Source organism: Maylandia zebra, linkage group LG9 (assembly GCF_041146795.1).
Source record: "Maylandia zebra isolate NMK-2024a linkage group LG9, Mzebra_GT3a, whole genome shotgun sequence".
Taxonomy (NCBI): Eukaryota; Metazoa; Chordata; class Actinopteri; order Cichliformes; family Cichlidae; genus Maylandia; species Maylandia zebra.
Window position 1 is genome coordinate 18,895,064 of NC_135175.1, and position 23,161 is coordinate 18,918,224.

The following is a 23,161-nucleotide window of genomic DNA, read 5'->3' on the forward strand; positions in this document are numbered from 1 at the left end:
TGTTGCTCTTCCCTGATCAGAAATCTATGGATACTGACCGCTGTACTGCCTTTTCGTGGCGTGAAAGCCGGTGGCTGGTGGTGGGAACTTCTTCCAGGTCGTCGTCCAGGTCACATCCATTGTCTGCTGCCTCTTGTGAGTAGCTGTGCTTCATGACCAAGATGCTCCTGCGATTTCCCGTGGCCGGCAACAACGGCCGCACTGCCATGGAAGGCTGCGGAAGGTCTGTGAGCAGAGTGGCAGCCGCAGCATCACGGGCGCTCAAGTTGCCCCGGCTCTCTCGTGCACTGAGTGACAGCTGGGATATGTGCGCGGAGCCGGGGTTGGAGGAGGAGCCACAGTGGTGATCGTGAACGCAGCGGGAAGAGGCACGGCGAAGGGCGTGGTAGTTCTCAAAGTCTTCAGCCAGGTCGACTAAGTCTGCTGAGGCCGCTGTGGGTGTGGTGGCGCTCCGTAACGTACACAGCTCATAGTGAGGTGGCTCAAAGACCTCCTGGAACATGGTGGGGTCAAAGTCCTCACGTCGCAAGATATACTTTTTGCGTGGCTGCTTGATCTGGACAATAACAGAGATGATGAGGAGAATGAAGACAATGCAACAGGTGACGCCAATTATGGTCCCATTAGTGTTGTTCAGGTTGTCCAGGATGTTGGCTTTCCTCTTTTCTGTAGTGTGGGAGAAAAACAGCAAAACAAAAAAGGTAAAGTTTTTTTTTATGTGAATGCAATATAATCCTGAGGGATTTACTAAGATAAACCCCTCCAGGAAACAGTGTACAGTGTTAACACTAAGAGCCTGATTTAACTTACTTTTAAAATGTATCTCGGGCAATTAGACCAGAAGTGGTCAGCAATGATTATAAGTTAAAACAACCGCCAAGACCTGCTGTGATTCAAACATTTAACCACTTCACACATTTGGCCACATGTCTTTTGTAGGCCACATATTTACATACATACAGTGCTGTAAAAAGGTGTCTTTTCCCCCTTCCTGATTTCCTGTTTTTTCTATGTTTGTCACACTTAAATGTTTCAGATCATCAACAAAATTTAGAAAAAGACAACAAAAGTAAATACAAATGCAGTTTCTAAATGAAGGTGTTTAATATAATGGGGGAAAAAGTACAAACCTACATAGCCCTGTGTGAAAAAGAGAAAAACTGTCATGGTTCTCAAGATCTGGAGAGGTCGTGGTGTGTGTGGTTTTTGTCTTCGCCTCTCCCACCAGGGTGGAACTGGACCTTGATTCCCCGCCTCTGAACCCCCCCTGAACACACACCTGTGGCTCATTCACACTGATCCTGGCAGACTACTTAAGTTGGCAAGAGAGGCTGCTTCCTCGCTGGATCGTCACATTACCTAGCGCCTCGCCTTCTAGATTCAGGTCAGGACTTTGACTAGGCCACTCCAAAGTCTTCATTTTGTTTTTCTTAAGCCATTTAGAGGTGGACTTGCTGGTGTGTTTTGGATAATTGCTCTGCTGCAAACTCAAGTGCGCTTCAGCTTGAGTTCACAAACAGATGGCCGGACATTCTCCTTCAGGATGTTTTAGGAGACAGCAGAAGTCCTCCATGCAGCAAAACAGCCCCAGGCCATCACACTACCACCACCATATTTTACTGTTGGTATGATGTTGCTTTCCTGAAATGCTGTCTTACTTTTACACCAGATGTAATGGGACACACACCTTCCAGAAAGTTTAACTTTTGCTTCGTCAGTCCACAAAGTATTTTCCCATAAGTCTTGGGGATCGTCAAGATATTTTCTGGCAAAACTGAGGCGAGCCTTTAAGTTTCTTTTGCTCAGCGGTGATTTTCGTCTTGGAACTCTGCCATGCAGGCCATTTTTGCCGAGTCTCTTTGTTATAGTAGAGTCATGAACACTGACCTTAACTGAGGCAAGTAAGGCCCTCGGTTCTTTGGATGTTGTTTTGAGGTCTTTTGTGACCTCCTGGATGAGTCATTTCTGTGCTGGTCAGCCAGCCACTCCTGGGAAGGTTCATTACTGGTCCATGTTTTTGGCATTTGTGGATAATGGCTCTCTGTCTTCACTGGAGTCCCACAGCTTTAGAAATGGCTTTATAACCTTCTCCAGACTGAGAGATCGCAATTACTTTGTTTCTCACTTGTTCCTGAACTTCTTGGACCGTGGCATGATGTGTGGCCTACTTTTTGGTCTATCTTTTGGGGATTTTAAAAATAAACACCTTAATTTAGAAACGGCATTTTGTGTTTACTTGTGCGATCTTTGTCTAATATTTGATAATCTGAAACAATTAAGTGCGACTAACATACAAAAATAGGAAATCAGGAAGGGGGCAAACACGTTTTCACATCACTGTATCTGTTTGGTCTTTAAGGAAAAAAAAATGAAAATAAAACTTTGTTTGTTGTTTCCTTTTTATTTCATCACATGCCCTTTTACAAATGACTTTCGTCCTGCCAGCTCAACCACTAAAACAGCCCGTACAGCCATATTGATTCTTGAAACACTTCATTTCTTTGCAAGCCAATCCTAACAAATGCTGCACTTGACTGTTGACAGGTGGATGAAAAAAAATAATGGTTAAACGACTTAGTAGAAGTCACGCAGACAGAGCAGAAATCTTCAAAAGTCAGCTTGACACTTTGGGGACATGTGATTGACACTGGATACAAAGGTTGTGGTAACATTTTAAAACCAAGTGCAAATAAGACAAACACAACTGAATGCTTTTTAAGCCTTTCTAAGAGAAAGGGAATGAAGCATAATACAAGTTAGTTAGCATGCCTTGTTTACTGTAGTACAGCACAAGCCTTGATAACCAGCACATTTTGCATCACTCTGAGGATTTCATACTGGTTATTTTGTGGGGGAACAGTGTGAACTAACACAGCTCAGTCCTGCTCTATAGGATTTTCTGCTTACAGTATCCACTTCTAACTATCCGAGTCCAACCAAACTGAACCATTAACCAGGTCAGCACAAATTTGTAGACGCTAGAAGAAAAAAAAATCTCTAAACCACAAAACAAAAATGTCTGATGAAGAGATTTTGCCATGCTTTACTTTAGACTTGAGTTTTTATTTTAACTTAAGCTGTCTTACAACATTATAACATCAGTTAGAGATGTGCATCGTCAACCAATTAATGAAACTTTTTAGTGGTTATTGCCTTAATTGCCTAGCTAGATAGCAACATGAAAGCTGCCGCTTACACTGAAATTGGAAGCATGCTTTTGTCTGAATTTAAGGACCAATTATACATAACATTAGAAGAATTTCTAAATGGGAATTAGTGATGGGATGAGCAAATGGTCTGGTATGTCCTTTAAAAGAGCTTAAGCTTAAGATTAAGTGACTTCCATGAATTATCAAACAGATGGACATATATTTTATTACAGGATCACAGCTTTAGTCTATTTATAACACGGGCTACTATAAAGACACGCACACGCACACACACAGTACAGAGAGCCAATCAGGGTGACATTTAAATGCTTTATGAACTTGTAGTGCAGTGGACTGAGCTTCAATGACAGCAAATGGTTACATTCAGACATGTAAAGGAGAAAGAAATGAAACTTGACATTTTACTGCTAATGAGGACAAATGTGGGGCCAACACTCTACCAGAGCAGAGTAGGAGTCTGAGAGACAAGCCCTCTTCTTGCTGATTTCTGCACAATTTCAAACTCAGACTGTAGGCTGGAAAGGTATCTGGTAGTCTGAGTGAGTAATAGGTCACGCAGGATTTACCTAATTGATAAAATTTGTCAGCGGTTCTGCTTAAAGCTTCAGAGGGTTAGAGTGCACATTCAGAATACGCAAGCATCTTTTCTGTGCAACTTTTCGATCTGAGGGAGAAAATATATACAAAAAATAATATAGCAAGAACACATCTTACTTGCAAACCAGGCAAAACACTTTAATAGTCTAAAAAATACATGTATTGAATAAGAAGGATGCTGCATTATAAAAAGAAAAAACCCCCTGAACTAGTCAATTCTTACTCCACTTTCTTAAATTACTGAATAAGATCAAGGACACTGCAATCAGCAAACCTCCTCATTATAAATTATGAACAGCCAGTAATAAGATGTTTGGGATCAATGTATGGATTTGGTGGCATTACAATTCTGAGAGGAGTGAAGGACTGAGCGACAGAGGAAATGAAAAAAATGGGCATTAGCTCAAAATACGGGACTACAAAGGACAGTGGAGGGGCATCAGCTTGGATCAGTTTGACGATGGGTTCAAATTTGGGTGAGGGAGGAGAGGGAGAAGGAAGAAAGGGGGTGGCATATAGCAAGAAGTGGCAGGTTTCTCTGTGTGTCACTCTCCATGGTGCTGAAACATTAAACATCCACTCCTATCTTTGTGTGTTGCTGTGACTAGCTGTTGGAGATCTGCTAAAGCTGTGACATGAGAGGTCAGATAACTACACGTAACATCTCACCTTTACACTGGTTCTCATCCCAGGGGTAGACACAGTTCTGCATGCCATTACACACAAGTGTGTTATTTATGCACATGTTACTGTGACAGAAGAAGGCATCTGCATCACATGGAGCTGGAAGGGGAGAGAGCACAATGAGCAATTAAGACATTAAAGAAGTTTATTTATATTTGCACATTCAGTTCACAGGACAAGTTCAATGCAATTTTTAGTATATTTACCATCTCTAAAAATAGCAAACACAAAGGACAATTACATGCGCTACTGTACTGATCATTATAAGAAGTAGAGCAGAAGTCCAGCGTGGCAGATTTTCAGACTCAGTTCAAACCTGCTTCCCCTGAACCCATCTGTTCTTCATGAATTTTCATTCTCACCCTCCTCTTCAAACAACTTGTGGATATGAATGAATTTCTTGTTATGTGTGCGTATGTGTGCGTATGTGTGCGAGCTGTATGCGGGTGAGTGTGCGGGGTGTCTGGAGAAAAAGTCATGACATTTTACAACCATTTGCACACACACACCCAAAACAAATCCTTTCTATTTATACTGCATGTTGTTTATTTGTTCACCGTGACACCCGCCCCCATGGTGTGACCTGTCGGAGACACAACATTCACGTGTTTTGTCTCAGTGTGAGGAAGAAGAGCCATTCTTCAGAAATTCATCAAATCAATGTGCTGATGTTGCAAGCTATTATACACTGTATTTTCACGTTCACGTGAAAAAGATTACTGTATGTAGTTAGGTGAAAAGCTGAGTACACCCTTCTTGCTTCCCTATGATTTAAGAGGGTAAGTAGCAGCCAGGTGCTGCTAATCAGACACGTTTGATTAAATGATCACGAGCAAATTTGAGCACCTCTATAAAAGCAGATGTGCAACATTCAGTTGAGTGTTAGGACAATGCTGCAGTCTTCCCAATTGATGTCTTGGCAAAATCATCCCAAGATGAGACCTTGGGATGTTCAGAAAAACAACATCTACATCTCAGGCTTGCCAGGGCAAAGTATGGCAAGTTTGGGTTGCTAGGAGAAAGTCTCTTTTCTCTAAAAAGAACCTGGAAATCTAAACGGACCATTTTCTGGGTGTTAAGTAAGAGGTTTCTGTTTAACACTGTATAAACTATTTGATGCCATTCTACCAGTCTAAAGCATTTACACACATGGTTGTAATTTTGTAACTGTGTTACTTGGAAATTAAAAAATAAACAAGTTAATTAAAAGATAAGATATTGACCTTTTTACTATTTATTCATTGTAACTGATAGATGTCTTCTGATAGATCACCTATATATGTATCACCTGACCCTCCTGTTATTTTGCAAAAGTATCCCTAAAGCATACGAAGCTGAATATGTCTGCTCCATGCAGCTTTATGTGAAAAGGATGCAGAAAGCAGAAGTAATGCAGGATCGCTTTCAGTTTCTCTGTGTTTTAAAAGTGAGTGACATGTGAACAGAATGGCTCTGTTTAGCTGCTGGCTGTTTTGTTGCAGAGGAGCTGTCCTTCCCTGGTCTCTTGCATGTCTCTTACTTTCTGTCTTTATCTCTCACCTTCTCCCCACTCACACACAACACTGGCACTGGTGCTAAAGCAGCTTGCCAGTGGTATGGCAGAACTGGGGACTATTTGACAGCGTTACCGCTGTGATGTATGGCTGTTTTCATCCCAGCTCTCATCCCAAGTGAATAATAACACACCAAATTAGAGTGACTTATCTGTATCTCTCTGTAACCCATCCTGTCTGGGCCTTTGCCAGCATTTCCTGAGTCATATTGGCTCTCTGTGTGTGTTCTAATACTCCTCTTCTCATTTTCTGCCCCCAGCCTCAGTCTGTTTTTCTAATCCTTTATGTCATGTAGTACACTCCACACCAAAGCTGTGACAGTTTGTTTTTGCTAACAGCCACCAGAGGGAGCCCACGCCTTCTCGTTTTCCACTCAAGGCAGGGTGAGACCAGATGTTATAAAGAGCGTGATCCACACTAATCTCCTGCTAAATTAATTTCAAGACATTCTGTAATAAAAGTGCTCTTTTGCCCACACAGAAATGTCCACAGTCGCTGCTGGAAGCATAAATTAAGTCGTAAATGAGTGGCTGATGAAAATAGTCTGGGTGTCTCTGCAGAGCGGGGTCTAAGAGCAAAGAGGTGTCTGCAGTGAAGTGCTATAAGCAACACCTGGTTATCATGAATCTTTAAATTCAATCTACTGTAGATGTCTGCTTCGTGGGGTTTTGATTTAAAGTGCAGTTATAATATTTCTATGAGATGAGTTTGATGAGTCTCTGTTTTTTGTCATAAGTGATTTTTTAATAAAGATCTTTTTTGTTTGGTACATGGTAACACCTGCAATAATGCAAGCTCTCACGTGTTATGATTTGGGATAGTCAGCTCCTACCTGAGTCTTGTTTTTTTTTTACCCATAGAGTTATTTTCTGTTACTCTACGGCCTTTTTGATGCTTCTTTTTTATTTTCTGCTATGATTATCTAGATTTCAATACTGCTGATAATAAATACAGTAACACTACCCAGCAGAGTGCATCTGGTACTGATTTTTTACAATGTCCAGCACTACAGTCTCTCCACAATCCTCCCAAAGCATTCTAACTGCAAAGCAACAGAGTGCCTACAGTTGATATAATCTAATCTAAGACCAAGCACGCTGACAGGCATTAGCATATTGTGTTGGTCTCAAACTCTTTCATGCACACAGTAAAGAAGCTTTCCTATAGGTAAAAAGTGACATGTGTAGTGAAGCCAGAGCAAATTTCCATCTGCAACCCGGGAGACGTGTTGCAGATGAGCCATAACAATGCTGACAGCTGAGATGTCGCAAGCGTACATTTATCACCTAAGACATAATTGGTTCTTGGGTAGAGGTAGGTATCACTTATGCTTCACATTTGTAACTATATACTACCTTCATAGCAGGGCTGTTTATGCGTTTGTGTGTGTGCGTGCATGTGTGTGTATGTGAGAGAGAGGATGGAAGCAGTAAAGTTCAGTGCTAGTGTCAGCAGGTGTAAACTCTTCACAGATGGTAAAGCTGCATGTTTGTGTTTGAGAACATTGCGTTTCCCACATGAGCAGTTTGCCGGGTGTCAGCAGGTCTGAACGGTACTCTAAGAGCCGCTGGTTCCACTGGGAACCAACAGCTGGGAGCAAACATCCAATGGTTTAGGATCTCCATGGCTGGGGAGCACTTATGGTAACAATTGGGCTATAAGCAGCTGCATGCGCGCACAGCAGAGTCACTCATCTGCAGTGATCACATAGGGCATGAAAGCCATTATTTTTGTTTTCATATCAGCTGGTTTTTGCCGTTCTGAGCTTTCATTTTTCTTTTTGTTACATTTCTGTGCAATAAAAAGTAATTTTATTCGTTAAAACTAAATCTAAACTATATTTTGACATTGCTTTTTCTAAGCTTGCATTTGGCTGTTTAACGGGGGATCTTTTATCTCACATAAATGTTCAATGACTGATTTAAATAGTCGGAATATATGATGAGTTCATTAAAAACAAACAGCAGAAAAATCAATGTTTTGTTCATGTAACTGAAACAATAGACCCGAGGGCACCTGTTCAGTAAATGTGTCTAACAATATCAAATACAGTGCTTTTCAAATTTATCAGACCACCTGTCATAAAAAAACCCACAAACTTTTTAGAAATCTGCTAAAACCAAAAATGTTATTGTCAAGGGGAACAATTAACTGCTAAAACAAACTCTTCTCTTCAGGAATACATGTTATTAACTGTGCTTTGGCATCTTAATAAAAAACAATATAGTACGTTTCCCAACACAGAACACCACTTTATACACATCAAATAGAAGCAAATACATCTGTCCTGAGAGTGTAAAACAAGCAAAGTCTGAATTGTTTAATTGTTTGCGTTTTTCGCAGCTCTGGTACATTAGTGCATTCACTGTTGACAGGGTTGCTGCAGTGCTGCTGAGCTGTGGTGGATGCTGCTCTAAAGGCTGAGGTCTGGCCGGGGATCGCCTGAGTGACTTAGGCAGAGGCGTTGCCCCGGCAACAGCACATCCTGGCTCTGCTTGGTGAAAGGGCCTCACAAAGGGGACACTGACTTCACAACGTAAACAACTCTGTCGCTATTGCAGTTGCTTACTGATTAAGCTAAGCACAAGCACACAATAAACAGCCAATGAAGACAAGGTGCAGGAGTGTAAAGTGATAAACAGATTGCAGTTCAGTCTTTTATTAAACCTCTCTTTTTATGAGTTAATGGTTCTTCTCACAAATGATAATGTCAGTGGTTCCAGTCCTTTTGAAATGGCAGCAAAAAGCATTAAAATAACTTTAAAATGCAGTAAGTCTTTCATTTAAACAGTTTGAAAATAATATTCTAAGATTTTTTTCTTATCCTATCTACATTCAGAAAGAAGCCCCATTCAGTTTCTGAAATCGCTCAATAGTGTGCAGCTGCGTGCACCTATTTCCTCGTGTCCTTGTCATTAAAAGGCACCGACTGATGCTGACACGGTGTAGACTAATGGGCCCCAGACCCTCTTCCTTCATGTCGCTAGTACAAAGAATGGCCTCTCCACACGACTATCTCTATCAATGAAAATCCGCTGAATGAGAAATAGACAGACTTTGAGTGTGCTTGTGTGAATTTCAAACTGATTTTTTTCTGAAACAAGACAGGTAGATGTGAACATATTGTAGGTTTGGTGCAGTCACAGTCTCTACATATTTTAAACAAAGGAATTAGCTGGTGCAGATGCTCCACCTGTGTTAATGCAGCAGAGCTGAACTCAAATCCACCTGTGCTGTCATCTTCACATTTACCCACAGGCAAGATTCCCTGTGATGGAAATGGTGTTCGGTGGTTTCCTGCTTGCTGCTGTTTACATTGTTATGAATCTTAATGGAAACTCATTATAGACCATTTCCTATGACGAAAGATTCCAGATGAAATATGACCAATGTGCAAGAATCACAGTGATATCTCTGATTGTGTTTTAAAACTCGTTATAGGAATAATTCTGCAACTGAACAGTGTGGGAAAATGTAAATGTGGGAAAATGTAAATGCCTCTATAACCTGCGATTACTAGGCAACCAACGGGAATGCAGCATGAAATTACACACTGATCGACACTCAATTAAGAAGAAAATCTAGTTGAGGCAAAAGCCTTGTTTGCACGATGTGTCGACCAGCTGTTATTATGACTGCACCGCGGGGGGTTTAGCATGAAAAACAAATATCAGAGGACGTAATAATGTATCATGTGTGTGTGTGTTTCAGCAGGTATTTGCATTGCACTGTCTGCACAGACCAAACGTGATCTTGTACTCAAGTTTCTTAGGTTTACATAAACTTATAAGAGTGCAGAAATCTCACAGTTTGGACGTGCTTTTATTTTGGCGACTGCAATTAAGCAAAGACCAGACGAAGAAAGCTGCCTAAGCAGGAAGATCACACTGCAGTAAAGATCAGCTTACGTTCTTGGTAGGTTGTGAAAAGGATGCGGAAGCGACTTTTGCGGCTGGCCTCGTCTGCCCACATCCTGATGACTCCCAGCGTGGAAACCAGCATGATGTCGTTGGCCACCGTGGAGCAGAACTTGCTCTTCAGGTCTTCCACTGAACTGAGACATGACGGGACGAGATAAGCATGCATACTTTATTATCCAGTAACATAGGCAGTCACTGTGCATCTTAATAATCCACAGAGTTGGAAAGAGCAGTCGTGGTACTTTAATTTTGGTTTTGTTTTTTCTGGGCTGTTATCGTCTGATCACTGCTAAATATTCTGAATCTCTCAAGATAATAAACTGCCGCTGAGCTCAAGTGTGTAGTAGATAGTGATTCAATTATATCCTTATCTCAGTGTATCAAATATTGTTTTCTTTAATCTGGATTTCAAAATCTCATTATTTGGAGATTAAAAACAGGTTACTTTATATTAATAGACTTGTTTGTGAGAAGTGCGCGAGAAGCAAGTGTGCAGCTTGCATGCTGTGAGTTAGATAAGAAGATCAATACCGCTCTCATATCTGTCCTTAAACTGCAAATCTACAGTCAGCAGTTGGTTAGTGTAGCTTATCATGAGGACTGGAATGGATAGCCTGACCTGGTTCTACCCACAGCTAATAAAATCCAGCATCCAGATCCTCTAAAGCAGGGGTGTCGAACATAAAGCCAAGGGGCCAGAATCGCCCAGTCGGGCCTAATGGATAGCTTTAGAAAATGTGAAAGAGGTCTTACATTTTTGGACAATTAAGTGTATTTTAATAAGTTTTAGACATTTTGACATTGTCTGTAAGCTCAGTGTTATAATTACAGGACAGTTTTTGAACTGTACACATTTATTTCTTACAGCTAAAGCCCAAACAGTCATGCTGACACATTTCTTTCATTTGCTACAGCAGCATTTATATATCATGTAGAAAGACTGAGACGTACTGTTGGAACTGACCTTCTTTCTCTTATAATGGAATATCTCTATTAAACCTGTAGTAAAAGTCCGGCCCACTCGTGATCAGAGTGGGCTGTATGTGGCCCTCGACATAAAACGAGTTTGACACCCCTGCTTTAAAGCTTGCTGCCTAAACTTGAAAAGAAATCCTGCCCAAATTCCTGAATTTAAATAATTTAATTGCATGTAAATTTTCCATGTAATTTTTTTTACAATTTAAAAATTTTACATTTAATCAAATTTGATTAACTCGATTGGTATACATTCAGTTTAGAGCACAATTCCCTTAGTAAAGAATTATTTGAATAAATTAACCTTTTAAAATATTTCCTTTGCATGTTACTCAAAATTATTGCTTCATGTTTATTGAGGGAGAAGACTCCCACTTTTGACTGCATAAATGGAAATTATGAAGTTGTGATGTTACATATGTTGTAACTTGACCCTTTCCAGTCATTCAGCTCAGTTCATCTGTATTTCCCATATAGACATGAGTAGCATCATTCTTTTTATCTAGCTTTCATCAACAAAGCCAATATGTGATTACCCTTTAACTCAGCTAAAATACTTAAACAGTTTCCTTAAATTAAAATAGTTTTTTTTTAGGCGACTTCAATTTCATGTTTTCAGATCAGAAGCTCATGAACAGCACAAAGTTGTTATATGAGGATAAAGTAAAGTGAGTGAAGTGATTTATACAATTGAAGATTTAAAACAAAGCCCTCTTGTGCAACAAGAGCATGTCACATTAAAGATGTACAAAAAAAAAAATCACACCTGCCGCCATCATACACTGCCACAAAGTTGCGCTTGCATTCATTGGAATTTGCCATCTCATAGTCGAGAAAACGCAGGTAGATCTGTCCGAGGAGGCAGAGAGGAGGGAAAAACAACAAAGAGAAGAGAAAGAAAAAGAAGCGATCAGGCGAGGAAAATCAAAGGACACAGTAAGATTTGGAGGTGACAGAAGAAAGATGTGAAGCAAACAGCGGAGAGGAGAGACAAGTGAGAGAAAAGATTTCAGCTCTTTCCTATTACTGCCCGGGCATCTCAGTCATTATCCAAGTGCCTGATATAGCAGCCCTGTAATGAAATAAGACTGACAGACAGCAGCTAGCACAAAGTCATTACATACGCATTTCAAATGAAGACTCAAAGACAGACGGAGTCTATTAGCTTTGCACTCATTATCCATATCTGTTGAGATAAAGAATTACATAAAACCTACAACCTTGTTAAACTTTAAGGACATGTTGGACGTTTTGCCACCAGTTTTGGATATTTAAGCGAAAAAAAGATGTCATCATTTAAAATTAAAATGCAAAGAACTTATACACCAAAGGACATATTTGGTATATAAACAGACTTACCTTATGTCTAACTATTCATGAAGCAACTAAGACAGATACAACACATGCTCTGTTTTAATATCCTAACAATCGCTCGTTGAGTAAAATATCCACCTTGCTATCCACCTTGACTCTTCATAGTAGCTATTCTGCACTTCCTAACTGTCTCCGCACCATTTTCTGTCACTCATTCATCAGGCTGACATCCCCCAATCACAGCTATGGTTCTGGTCGGCCGCTCACAGCACTTGCCATCATTACGGTTAATGAGCGGACGGCTCCTGGACTGTGACAGGAAAATTTGACGCTTTAAATACCCAAAGACAAAAGCTACAGATGGAGCAGGATAATGGACCCTGCAATGTCAACTTGGCTTCAACAACATGACAAGCGAAATGGACTAGAGGGGGGAAAACAAGCTAGCTCTCTCGAGGTATCACACTGATGTCAATAATCAGTCTAATAAAAAACAATCATATTCAGCTATACTGTCACAGGGATGGGGGAAGCGTTTTCTCTCCTATACTGCGATTGTGGAATTAAATACTGTCAAATTCATTGCAGGCTTTCTGATGCAAAGATGTATCCAGTTATAAACTCAATCACATAGGAAGCATGTGACTAAAAGTGATTTGTCCCAGGGAGTGTATAGATTACATTCATATTAATGGCTCTACACTGGGAGAGGGGGGGATACTCTGAAAATACACTTAAGCTGACGCCACTGAGTGCTGTTGTGTTCTTGTCAATATTACAATGATTTCCAGTACAGAGCATAAAATATGACTGAAAGCTTTAGACTGGAGATACATGCAGTAAGTGCCTAAAATTTGGTTTCTCAGCAGTTGGGATAATGCTGTGATTAAGTTAGTGATCTGAGACGAATGTCACTTGACATTGTAGTACAATATAAAAAGGTTTCTAAGTTTAGAAGTTCTAAGTTTTTAAGAACAAGGAAAACTTTGGATTAAGGGAAAACTGCCAGAAATGACTTTGACTAAGAACAAAGAATTTATAATACGTGGATGATGGCTCCTTTCCATATGGCAGATTACCAAAGACGACAGATTTAATGCAAAAATTTTAAGGTTATAGTGAAGGTTAAGGTTACAGTTAGGGACTCTCTGCCAATTTTTTCTTTGTCTGTTCTAGAGTTGAAGAGGCAAATAATTGGTAAAAGCACCAATGAGCATGTTAATTAGGACACTTGGCCCCGTCGTTTCATCGTCAGCGAATGGTGGGAGAATTAGACATGAAGTTTTCCACCTACAGCACAAAGAATGCACTAAATTCAGCCATCTGTAACCGATAAAAGTACTTTTTCAGCAAGCGGAGACTAATTGCTAATGCAAAACAATGTTGATATAATGAACAAATTAGGATTTTGGCATAGACTTCAATTGGTGCTAATGGCTAATTAAAGCAATAAAACTACAGCCATTAAATAGCATAATTCCCAGTCTTGACCATCATGACTGTTTCTGGATGGAAGCATGACAGTGATGGTGTTGAAGAAGGGGGCTTCTCCACATTGATCACGTTAGAATATCTGAACGGATGCACTGTCACAAAATTGTGTACAGAGTCTTGGAGCTGTGGCAAGGTTCAAAACCTTTGATACTGGAGGCATTCTGGTTTTCCGTTTCACCTGTTTTTGGTTCATTTTCTTTTAATCAATCAGTTCCTTTGCTGATATCTCAAAATTGTCAGTTATCGTGTGAAAATGTAGCTTTTAATTTTAAATATATAACCCTTATGAAAGACTAACCAGTGACCTGCACACTAACCAGTTAAGCTGAAAAATTGGCCCTCAGACTGGCCGATGGCTTTCTAGGGTGAGAGTTTCTAATATTGTAGCATTCTAACATGCTTAACTCGAGTACTTTTGTATGGCAGGCCATAAGGATGTGCATGTCTGTGAAAAAAAAATCCTTTCAGTATTGTCTTTGATCAGGCGTTGCATACACAAACTCATTATCTGACCGATGTAGTTACTGTGAGCACTGACTGGAAGGTGAACAGGACGGCCTCATTATGTGACAAATATATAACATTTACTAACAAATTCACAAATAAAAGCTTCTGATGTTGTTTTTCTGTGGCTCCTAAGCCCTAACAGGCCGATGATGAAGAAAAATTCTGAGTGCAGATGGCATCACAACACAGAATGACAGCAACGGATAAGATAGATACAATCACCAATTTGTACGGTGAGAGATTGGCTCCAGCAGGGAAATAGGCTGCTTCTTCATTGATTGCAGCGCCCAATAATGACGCCGAATCCATCATTGACCGGGGAAGAATATGCTCTCTCTGTTGCTAAAGGGTGTCTGTAACAGCGCGTGCTGTTCATTACAGTCAGAATGAATGTCCATATTTTGACCATTATCATGAAAGGATGTAGAAGGTGTCAGACAGCGCGGGCAAGAAAAATCCAGACTGTGTAAAACAGACGGGACAGAGATGCTCTGTGGAAAACAGAGAAACTGATGAGGTAACTGAATGTATCCCTCAGTACAGCTAATAAGTTTGCGCTGAATTTGGACAGCTGTCCAAAATAGCCCAAAGAACCTAAAAAAAACAGCAGTGGTGATAGGAAGAGTTTATAAATTTAAATATAATGCAGTTTCAGTTCAAAGTTTTTGTAAATCACTCTTATTAGACATGTATATCACTGTGAATCCTAGTGAAGGGTAATCTATTCTGAAGTGGAGGATGAATGGTGGTGTAAAGTAACGTGATGGTATTAAATTTGGTGCATTGCTGTGACTTCTGGCAACAACACATGGTCATTACTGCTTACTTGCAGGTATGTTTTTCAGTCAGTCTCCACCTTTCTTTCCTTTTTACTCCATCCCTCTCTCTGCCATCTGCCATGTGCCATCTCACCCCCAAAACTCCATCCCTATATATTTAAGATCTTCAGTAAAACGCATTATTAAGCATTGCTTTCCCTTATTCCCTCCTTTCTCATGCTTCCACGTCCTCTCCTACCTCCTTCTCCCGGCTTCTCTCTGGAGTGCTCCGGTGCAGTCTAATTAGAGCCTCCGGTATAGGATGTCATTATCTCTGCTGTTTCTGGCACACTGGGTGTAGTGCAGTAGTGTATAAGCATAGGGAGATGAACACCTTGCCTTACACACTGTGCGACCTCCATGCATGCGTACACACAGTAATGTAGTCCCCCTCTCTGCAGCAGCATGTGAGCATGCATGCGTCTACTTGACAGAGGTAGTGAGGAACCAAAGAGAGAAACTGTAGGTTTTTTATATTTTATGTGTAACTGAGTGCGAATAGTTGCAGTGCAGGTGGGAGCTTCAGGACTGTGATTTACAGAAGATAGAGTTGTACTAAAAATGTGATTTGCTGCCTTGTCCATCAGTGCCAATGACTGTCAGCCTCTGGCCCATGACTTGGCCTCGGAGGCATTTCTGCAGTACGAAATGTGACACTTATTCAAACTAATACATCATACTGCCAGGCTTGCTTGATTTGTTACTCTTTCATGCACATAACTAACGTATTCACACACAAACGGAGGATGCATGTGATGCACACAAACTTGACTTGTCTGTTTTGATGGCTCACTGGCAATGCATCAATTGATTTTTTTAAAAAAAGAAAAAAAAATTAAGCATAACCTTTAACCCTGGCAAGACTCCCTGCTAATAGCTGTTTTAATTTAACACTTATTGTAAGCTTCCATGTGACGACTAAGAGTAAGTCTCCTGATTGATGCAGTTGTATAACTCCCGTGGCCTTGAGTTTTCAAAACAGCTGAATCCGAAGGTCATTTCTGAAGGGAAACCAGAGCATTAGCAGGAAATATGCGACCCGAGGAATATGCCAGATAAGAACAAATACTGTGCCCATGAATAACAGTCGAACCATTATCAGCCAGTCATAGCATAAGCCAGTGTGTGTGTGTGTGTGTGTGTACAGTACAGAGAGCCTGCAGTTCAGTATGAAAAGCCTGTGTAGAAAAAAATACTGTGAACCTAATCAAAGCTTCCATCTGATATAAACTATGCCTTAATAGCTTCTCTAATGTGTACTCTATAAATCTTAAAAGATCTCTACAGTAACCATAATAGCATGGCATCACTAATAAGCACTGAATTAGTGAAACTAATAGTGACACAGTAAAGCTGACAATACAGCTACCTTACCTCACCCCCTGGAATAACTGAACAATGCACGTACGTAATTGATTCCTATTAACATTAAGTCAGAGCAAGTCACTATTTCATATCCTGCTGTCGTATCTTATTATAATGATCATAGCATATCATCTCTTGCCAACTGAGAGACGATGGCAGCAGAAACCTAAGAAAGAGGAGGAAGAGGAGGAAGCGTCATGGAAGGACAGGCCCCTGCACGGTATGTACGACCGCCAGATAGAGGAAGTGGCTAACATCAAGAAATCCTACCAGTGGCTGGACAAAGCTGGACTGAAAGGCAGAACAGAGGCACTAATCATGGCAGCACAGGAGTAAGCTCTAGGCACAAGATCCATAGAGGCTGGGGTCTACCACACCAGGCAAGACCCCAGGTGCAAGCTGTTTAAAGATGGCCCTGATGGTAGCAGGCAGGGCATACGTGGAACGCCATAACCAAGTGGCCAGCATAGTGTACAGAAACATCTGTGCTGAGTATGGCCTGGAAGTCCCGAAGGCAAAATGGGAGACCCCCCCTAGTGTGGTGGAGAATGACCGAGCTAAGATCCTGTGGGACTTCGAGACACAGATGAACAAAATGGTGCTGGCTAACCAACCGGATATAGCGGTGGTAGACAAGCGAAAGAAGACGGCTGTAGTGATCGATCTAGCGATACCGAATGACAGCAACATCAGGAAGAAGGAACACGAGAGGCTGGAGAAGTACCAAGGGCTCAGAGAAGAGCTCGAGAAGATGTGGAGGGTGAAGGTAACAGTGGTGCAGTGGTAATCAGAGCACTTGGTGCCGTGACTCCCAAGCTAGGAGAGTGGCTCCATCTAACTAATGAGCCTCCGGGTAAATTTAGATCGAAAGCCAAGATGTGAATCCAGTAGGTTACAAATGTGCATTACAACTGGGATCTTAAATTATTGACCAAAGAAATCAAACATGTACTATGTCCCTTAAATGCCTTAAATGTCTCTTTTTAAGTAACAATTTAAATGCGTATGGTTTTTGGTGATCATCACCAGCCACACCTAACATTACTGTATTCCAGGTAAACATCAAACCCAAAGCTTACAGGTTAGGTTTTGTTTGTCTTTAAAACTGAACAGATTTCTATGTAGCTCGCAAAGAAGACAAATAAATGTATATATATTTATTAAATGTATATACATTTTGTTTTTAAGTGTTTACATACAACCAGTCCTTTTGGTCATCTGACTTTCTACAGTGGCATAATGAAGATAAAAATAAATGAACCACATGTCTGTGCCATAAGTGAGTCATAGTTAAAGAAGCCTGTCATGACCAAAGTTATAAATACATTCTCACATACGTACAAACCAGACACGCGCAGATCCAAAAGACACTGTAATATAAAACATGGGTTTATTTAATGTCACGATTTATAGTTTTAGTATTACGAGGGAGATCAAATATTTTAACATTTTAACTATGCAGACACCATAATTCCTTCCTGCCCTTCAAAGAATTGTTCTAACCATGAAAGTCAAAGTAAAATTGTGGCCTTATGCTATCAAATCAAACCCCCCAAATGCACTCAGAAGAGGGCCAACACTATTTGAGCAGCAGATTTACTGCAGTCATGGATGTACAGGATCAAACCATATAGAATCATATGAGAGGTGGTAGCATTTGTAAAATATAGCCTTTTCCTGCACTGCTGCTCTGCCCTTAGGAAACACTTAATCCCATGCATTAATGCAGCACAGGTACCTCTAGTAGATAAGGAAGCATGTCTAGTGTGTATTAGGGGTTGGAGCAAAGGTGTGCATGTATATGCATGTCCTGTATTTGTATATGCAAAACACAGGCGAGGAAAACAAATGCAGGCTGTTGCAGGCCTCAGGGTCAAACTGCAACCCAACACTATTTTATCAATGGTAACGCTTCCTGCCTCTCTTTGTTTGTTCAGTCCTCTCTCCTTCTGCAGCGCTCTCTTTTTTTTCTTCCCTCCCTCTATTCCTCTTGGCAACAGCTCACTGATTAAAAAAATGGGCCTGACCCCAAATAAACCCTTCTGCCTATCTGTCTGACCCTAGCGGGGAAACAAGTCCTCCCCCCAGCCACAAACACTCTCGTCGGGATACTGCTGACAGCTGCAGACAAACTGACATGTAATATCAAAGCTTCCTGATGCAACCCCTGATCTTACTGCCTGTGTGGCGAAATATAGAAAGGAAACAGATAATTATTAAGAAAAAATATCCTCAATATCTCAACAGAAGCCGGAAATTTCACAAGGAATACATCCAGGATTTGTCAGCTGAACATTAGTCTTTCTGATGTAACTATGTTGTGCTGTCATCAGCTCAGCTAATGGGGACACAATTTCATTTCCATTTTATTTCATGTGACATTTCAAAATTTGGCTTCAAATCAAATTCACAGTTTGATGGGAGCGTAGTTTACGTCACTGACCTTGGAGCGCGGCGGGGCACGGATGTACCATTTACAGTCGACGGCCTCTGTGGCACCGGCCTTTCCGTCTCTGGTGATCTGATGAGACTCGACGATACCTTCTGGGCCAACCATGTCATACTGACAGGCTGAAACACACGCATATGTATAAACACACCCAAAACAAATGCATGCACACATGTGTGGTTCATGCAGACAAACACCGATGATTAAGAGGTATAACACATGCACCAACACACAGTATGTATATAAGTGATAGTAAAACAGCATAAATACACTTTAGAGAGACAAGAGAAGAAGAATGGCTATAGAGAGAGAAAGAAAGCAGAAAGCGGGAGAGAGAGGGAGTGTACCTACAGGGCAGAGGTGGGGGTATTCCCATGTCTCCAAAGTCTGGATCTGAGGAGAGAGCAGAATAGAGGAAGGGGGAAATTATTTTTTAATATATGATTACAAAATCAAAATCATTACAGAGGAAAACACAACAAGGTTTATCTATGTACTGAGGAACTTCCTGCAAAGACAACAAACTGCTGTCCTCACGTATAAATTATTTCAGCGTCTCTGAATGCTTTGCTGCTTTTTCCTCTTTGAAGTCACCAACAGGAAGTTCTCCAGATATTCTCCATATAACATCTGGTTATGTGTGACTTTTGCACTTTGCACTGGTGGATTAAGCATTAAAGCAACATAAAAAATATTTTTTTAACTACAGGTACCAACACTGTTAAGGCAGCTGTGCCATTAATGTTTTAAACTGGGAAGTGCTCCAGTATCTATTTGTCTATCTGAACCCGCACTAAGCTATATGCTAACATCACCATGCTAGCATTTTAATTACTATACAGTTGTTTAGTTTGTCATTTTAGCACGTTCACATCTACAACATTGGAAAGTGTGAGCTCACAAACCGTTGCAGGGCATGCATGATAACGAGTCTAGCTGAAATCATTGAACCAAAGGACCAACGTTTTAGAAACTGATAAAGCAGGATGAATAAACTAAACTGAGCGGCAATTCTTTTTTTTCTTTTTTTTAAATCTGTGGAGTATTTGAAAAACGCTTTTTTGTTTCCTTAGAGTAGTTTGATAAAATTACAAAAAGAAATCTACTCCACCCACATGCAAAGTCCTGCAGTACAATAAAACAACCTCTTAATATGTTTGTCAGATATTGCTCTGAATAAAATCAAACGATTTGGAGGATTGAGGCAAATGCACGCTTGTGCTTCAATTCAATATTGTTATCAGGACATTGCAGCTGTATTTTACAGTAATTGGCTTTAAACCAAGACAGGTGATGATTTTGTGAAGTGTAGCAGCCAACTTATTGATGCCAACATGAGGTCACCGTCAAGTCAGTATTTACTCACAATCAGGGTTGGGTAGCGACAGATCACATGCAACCAGCATCATGTAATATTATTCTTTAAAGAAACAAAAATCAAAATTAACTGTGATAAAAAAAAATCTGTTCGATTATAGATCATCAACGATTATTAATCACATCGTAAGTACACCCTTAAAAGGCAAAAATTGTTTTTAAATTGGTGACCAATTGTGTTTAGTAACTTATGATGAAGATGTTTGCGTTTCTTAAAAAATGTCCTGCTTGGGGGTGCATTTCAAGGTCCATGTTGGTAATCCTGACTTTTGAGAGTCCTGACTTTACAATCCACGATGGCAGCATTGCATGCAAATGTTAGCAAAACTGCGAAACCTGTAATCTGTTATGATCTGTGACCTGCTAAATAAGCCATATAAAGAGCCCTGACCAGTCTCTACCCACGACGGGTTGCAGAAGTGTTTTTAAAAGCATAAAGCATTTGTTTTTAAATAATTTCCCCTAGGGATCAATACAGTATTCTGATTCTGATTCTGAAAACTGGTACTGCGCTGTATTGCTAGTGGTAGATGAATGACTCCACCTTGCTAGGAAGCATAACAAATCCTCACTTTTCTAATTTTACTACTGGAACACAAATAGCTAAATGCACAAACATGTCAGAGCTGAAGAATCTTTCTCAGTTAGATAGCCAGTGTTTAAAAAAATGTTCATTCGGGTTGGAATTTTGTTTTAACCATCAGATAGCTTGCATGGATAATGGTAGCACTAGCATAGCTCATTAGCTAACACACAACATCACTTATTTTAGCTATATTTCAAAGCAATTCAGGTTAGATTACATTTTTTGCAAATCAGTGGATGAATGCGTATCCAGTAATTCATGACATTCAGATGAATGCTTCCTGTGCAGATGACGCTGTAAGCCTCTGGAAAGTATATAGCAAAGATAACATTTCTTGGGCTCGGCTCCCCTGAGCTCACCACATAAGTCTCATTTTTGTTCCATTTAGCAGTGCCAGAACAAAGCATAACTGAGGCTTAACAGACCTAAACGGAAGAGAAGAAACATTAAATGTGTCCTAAAGAAAGGTTTTAAAATTTTAGCAGACTGCGAGGCTGTGACGGTAATCCTCCACCAAACTTTTACATATTCAGAACAAAAATCAAACTCAACTTCCCAGCTGTACGTGATAAGAAACGTGTCACGCAAAGTTTAAAAAGTCAGCTTCAAGTGAGAGCTTTTTAGCAGTTTTTCCTGAATAATGTTGCAATAAATTACATCAACAAGGCCAGCCTTTCTGAGCTGTGTTCCCTCCTCCTGCTAGCGCAACATCACAGTCTCATCTCTTATCCCCAAAGACTCAATATCACTCTTCAGATGACTTCACAGAAGACAGAAATTGACTCTTGAACACTCTCACTAGTCTTTCACATCATCATTTCAGTGTGTGTATCTTGTCAAGGAGGTTTGTGTGTGTTTTTTCAGTCTATCAGAATTTCATAAGCACAAACCGGTGAAGCTTAAACGCGTCTAAAATTCATGCGATGTGTGATTATTTATGATTGTTTCTCAATAAAAGGAAAGAGCAATGAAGTTATTAGGCTACTTTTCTAATGCAGCATTCCACTATTACACCACTGCATGTCACCTGCCCTGAAATACAGCATTCTCTTTGATGTAAAACCTCCACAGAATTACAATACATTCCCAGAGACCCCATTTTATTCCAGCCTAGTAACAGAGCGGTTGGGCTTTCAAAGATATGCCGTTAGCTGTGATCTTCGGGCTGCATTCTTTTGAGGATAGAGCCTGCAGAAACAAGAAACACAAAAAAAGGCTTCACATTAAATCTGATTGTTCCTTGCCAAATCGAGACATGGCTACCATTGACTGAGCTCTGTGTGGAAAATGAGGTCTGATTGCACAGCGTGAACACCTTGTCTAAATGTCAAAGTTTTTTTTTGTCTGTATGTATGCCCTAATTTTTCTGTCTAGACATGAGTCGGTACTTGAGTGTGAGCACTTCGGACTCGGAAAAACATTGCACCGACGCCTGTGCTGCGGTGATATAAAAAAAGGGAGTCAAATGATGGAACAGATAGGATTCAGATAGGCACTCTTGGCTCAATTTCTGCTTTGTTCTCACAGATTCAGAAGATGGGAACCTCCCCAAATGGTGAGAAGACGAGCCTGTTGAATACCTGTGACAAATGTAGCAAGGCTGCCGAAACCCCTTCTCTCTTTGGCACTTTTTTTTTTTTTTTTTTCATCATTGTTTTTATTGCAGATTTTCCTTTAACACGACAGTGTCTCGACAGTAGACACAGAACAACAAAACAGTACAAACACAAAACGTACACAACAGCTCTTAAATAAGGCATAATACAAGATACAAAATACAAAATATAACATACAAGAGGTGGTGAGTCAGTCTTACAGCGCCCGGGTGGTGGTCACGTGTGTAGTAGTCCTTTGAATAAGATAGCGGAAAGGTCCGGTCCAATATAGTCCAAAAAGGGGTGCCACATCCCATAGAACTGACCCACACTGTGGTGTATAACGTGTGTGAGGTATTCCAGAGGAATCAGTTCAAAAACTATTTTGCGCCAGCCACAGACAGTGGGAGTCCTATCGTTGATCCATTGTAAGAGGATATTTTTCCTGGCTGCAAATGTTAGAGTGTTATACAATCTTTTGTTGGCCGCCGCTTTTAGGCGGTCACTTGGAAGACCTAGAATCAGGGACAAAGGGTCCATCTCTATATCAACGTGGAAGATTTTCCCCAGTTCACCTGTAATGTCAGCCCAGTATTCTTGAAGCTTATAACAGGACCAAAAACAGTGAGTTAAAGTCCCTACATCAGTTTTGCACTTAAGACACACAGGGGAAAGAGAGCGGCTGAAGAGGTGTCTGCGGTGAGGGGATACGTGTAATCTGTGTAAAATCTTAAATTGGATTGCTCTTGTCCGAGTA

At 40.5% G+C, this 23,161-nt stretch overlaps 1 protein-coding gene across 5 annotated transcripts in view; it reads right to left on the reverse strand.

Annotated features, from left to right (window-relative positions):
- The window catches only part of neto1l (neuropilin (NRP) and tolloid (TLL)-like 1, like), a 76,731-nt gene that overhangs the window by 4,695 nt on the left and 48,875 nt on the right, over positions 1 to 23,161 (reverse strand). For all 5 annotated transcript variants that reach the window (XM_076888115.1, XM_012917946.3, XM_076888114.1 and 2 more), the window contains exons 5-10: positions 19,198 to 19,239; positions 18,841 to 18,968; positions 11,666 to 11,748; positions 9,913 to 10,058; positions 4,437 to 4,550; positions 39 to 666 (exon numbers count right to left, since the gene is read on the reverse strand). In XM_076888115.1, the coding sequence (XP_076744230.1) occupies positions 39 to 666; positions 4,437 to 4,550; positions 9,913 to 10,058; positions 11,666 to 11,748; positions 18,841 to 18,968; positions 19,198 to 19,239 (1,141 nt within the window). The remainder of the gene's footprint in view (positions 1 to 38; positions 667 to 4,436; positions 4,551 to 9,912; positions 10,059 to 11,665; positions 11,749 to 18,840; positions 18,969 to 19,197; positions 19,240 to 23,161) is intronic.